Here is a 1436-nt window from a genome sequence, read left to right as displayed (position 1 = left end):
GAAGTATAAAGTAACCTGCAAGGAGGAGTGTTATATAGACCAATACAGAAATAAATGGGAGAGACTCATACTGGCATGTTGTCATTGAGGCGAAATCTGTTAAACTGTCCGACTTTAGAAAGGCCGCAATTGCATGGAGAGTTGGAAGGGGCGGTAAACGAACACTTACCAGATGTATTGTCATATGCAGCTAAGGTGCAGATTGCGCTTCAAATGGGTTGCCATCTGAAAGCAAGACCCAAAGTTTGTGGACAAGCATGGGGGTAGATGGGGGCACGGTTGATGGAGGACCGTGAGGGTAAGACAGGTGGAGAAGAGGGAGTGGCGGCCCACCATCCAATTGGTATCAATGAACGGGGGAGCCATGGGGGAGTTGGTGGGGAAGGGAGAAAGAGAGCAAAAACTTTGTCCACGAACTTGAACCAAAGTCACGTGTACTCGTGATCGCGTCATTCTCGTGAGGGCCGGACATTTCAACTTGGGGGTTCATCTTCTTGCCAAATCATTCAGAGTTATGTTACTTCGTTCGTCTATGATACAGTGCTCCATCAGCAAAACCTGATTTTCCCACGTAGACAGGCATAGTGCTTCCGCTAATATCATAGTTTCCCATAGTTACACGCCAAGTTTGGCTAGATGCCCTAGCGCTCCACAGCGCTCCACAGCACTGTGTGGGTGTAAGCTTGTGCTATACAGCACTACAGAGACTTGTGCTGTTACTATAGGGTGCTATAGAGGGGCCTCCACTTTCTACCGAGCCCTTATAGGGAGTCAAACTACAAGTATACTAGATTTCAGTAGAAAACACATTCCCTATTGTATATGAATAATTTATGACCAAAATACGCCTGGAATAAGAAGAAAGTACAACACTGTCCAGAGATTGATTGACCTACAAAGATTGCAACAAGAAAGAATATGAAGTATCTTTTGCAAAACATATTCGTCTTTTGTGATTTTTTTTGCGTTGGAAAGTGGTGTTCAAGCCGATTCCAACGCATCTATTTACGTAGTATTTAGTTCAAAACTCAAATGGCTTTGGACCAATTACTGGTGAAGAATCTGCCTAAAAATGGTAAATGTTATCGGAGGTCGCCTTAAACGTCGAAATATTAGGGGCTCTTAGACCCGTTTTAAAGCTCTAATTTGTGCGTTTCTGACAAGCCCAAAATCGCATGAAACGGAGCAGAACTCATGATGATAATATATATTTCAGATGTCTAATACATGCCAAATAGTTTATGCTACAATTTGTGAGGTACTCCAAATTTTTCTACGCCGTAAATTGGATTGCATTCGCGTGAATAAAGCGATTAAAATAAGCCTACATAGAGGCCAAACGGTGTGATACTCGTGAAGTTATAGCTATGAGCTACCTAGAAAGTGTAAGTGTGAATTGATGGAAGTCGGTACGGTTGCGGGAAGTCACGTGCCAC

The 1436-nt window shown here is 43.3% G+C and overlaps 1 protein-coding gene across 1 annotated transcript; it reads right to left on the bottom strand.

Moving 5' to 3' along the window:
• Positions 1-180: 180 nt before the first annotated feature.
• LACBIDRAFT_303290 (uncharacterized protein) lies at positions 181-366 on the bottom strand (the record flags this gene model as incomplete). Its single annotated transcript, XM_001883890.1, has 1 exon — positions 181-366. The coding sequence occupies one exon, from the start codon at positions 364-366 to the stop codon at positions 181-183; it is 186 nt and encodes a 61-aa protein (XP_001883925.1).
• Between the last annotated feature and the right edge of the window lie 1070 nt (positions 367-1436).

The sequence above is a fragment of the Laccaria bicolor genome, genomic scaffold, assembly GCF_000143565.1.
Source record: "Laccaria bicolor S238N-H82 LACBIscaffold_23 genomic scaffold, whole genome shotgun sequence".
NCBI lineage: Eukaryota > Fungi > Basidiomycota > Agaricomycetes > Agaricales > Hydnangiaceae > Laccaria > Laccaria bicolor.
Note: the sequence above shows the minus strand (reverse complement) of the source record. Positions and strands in the feature narration are given on the sequence as shown.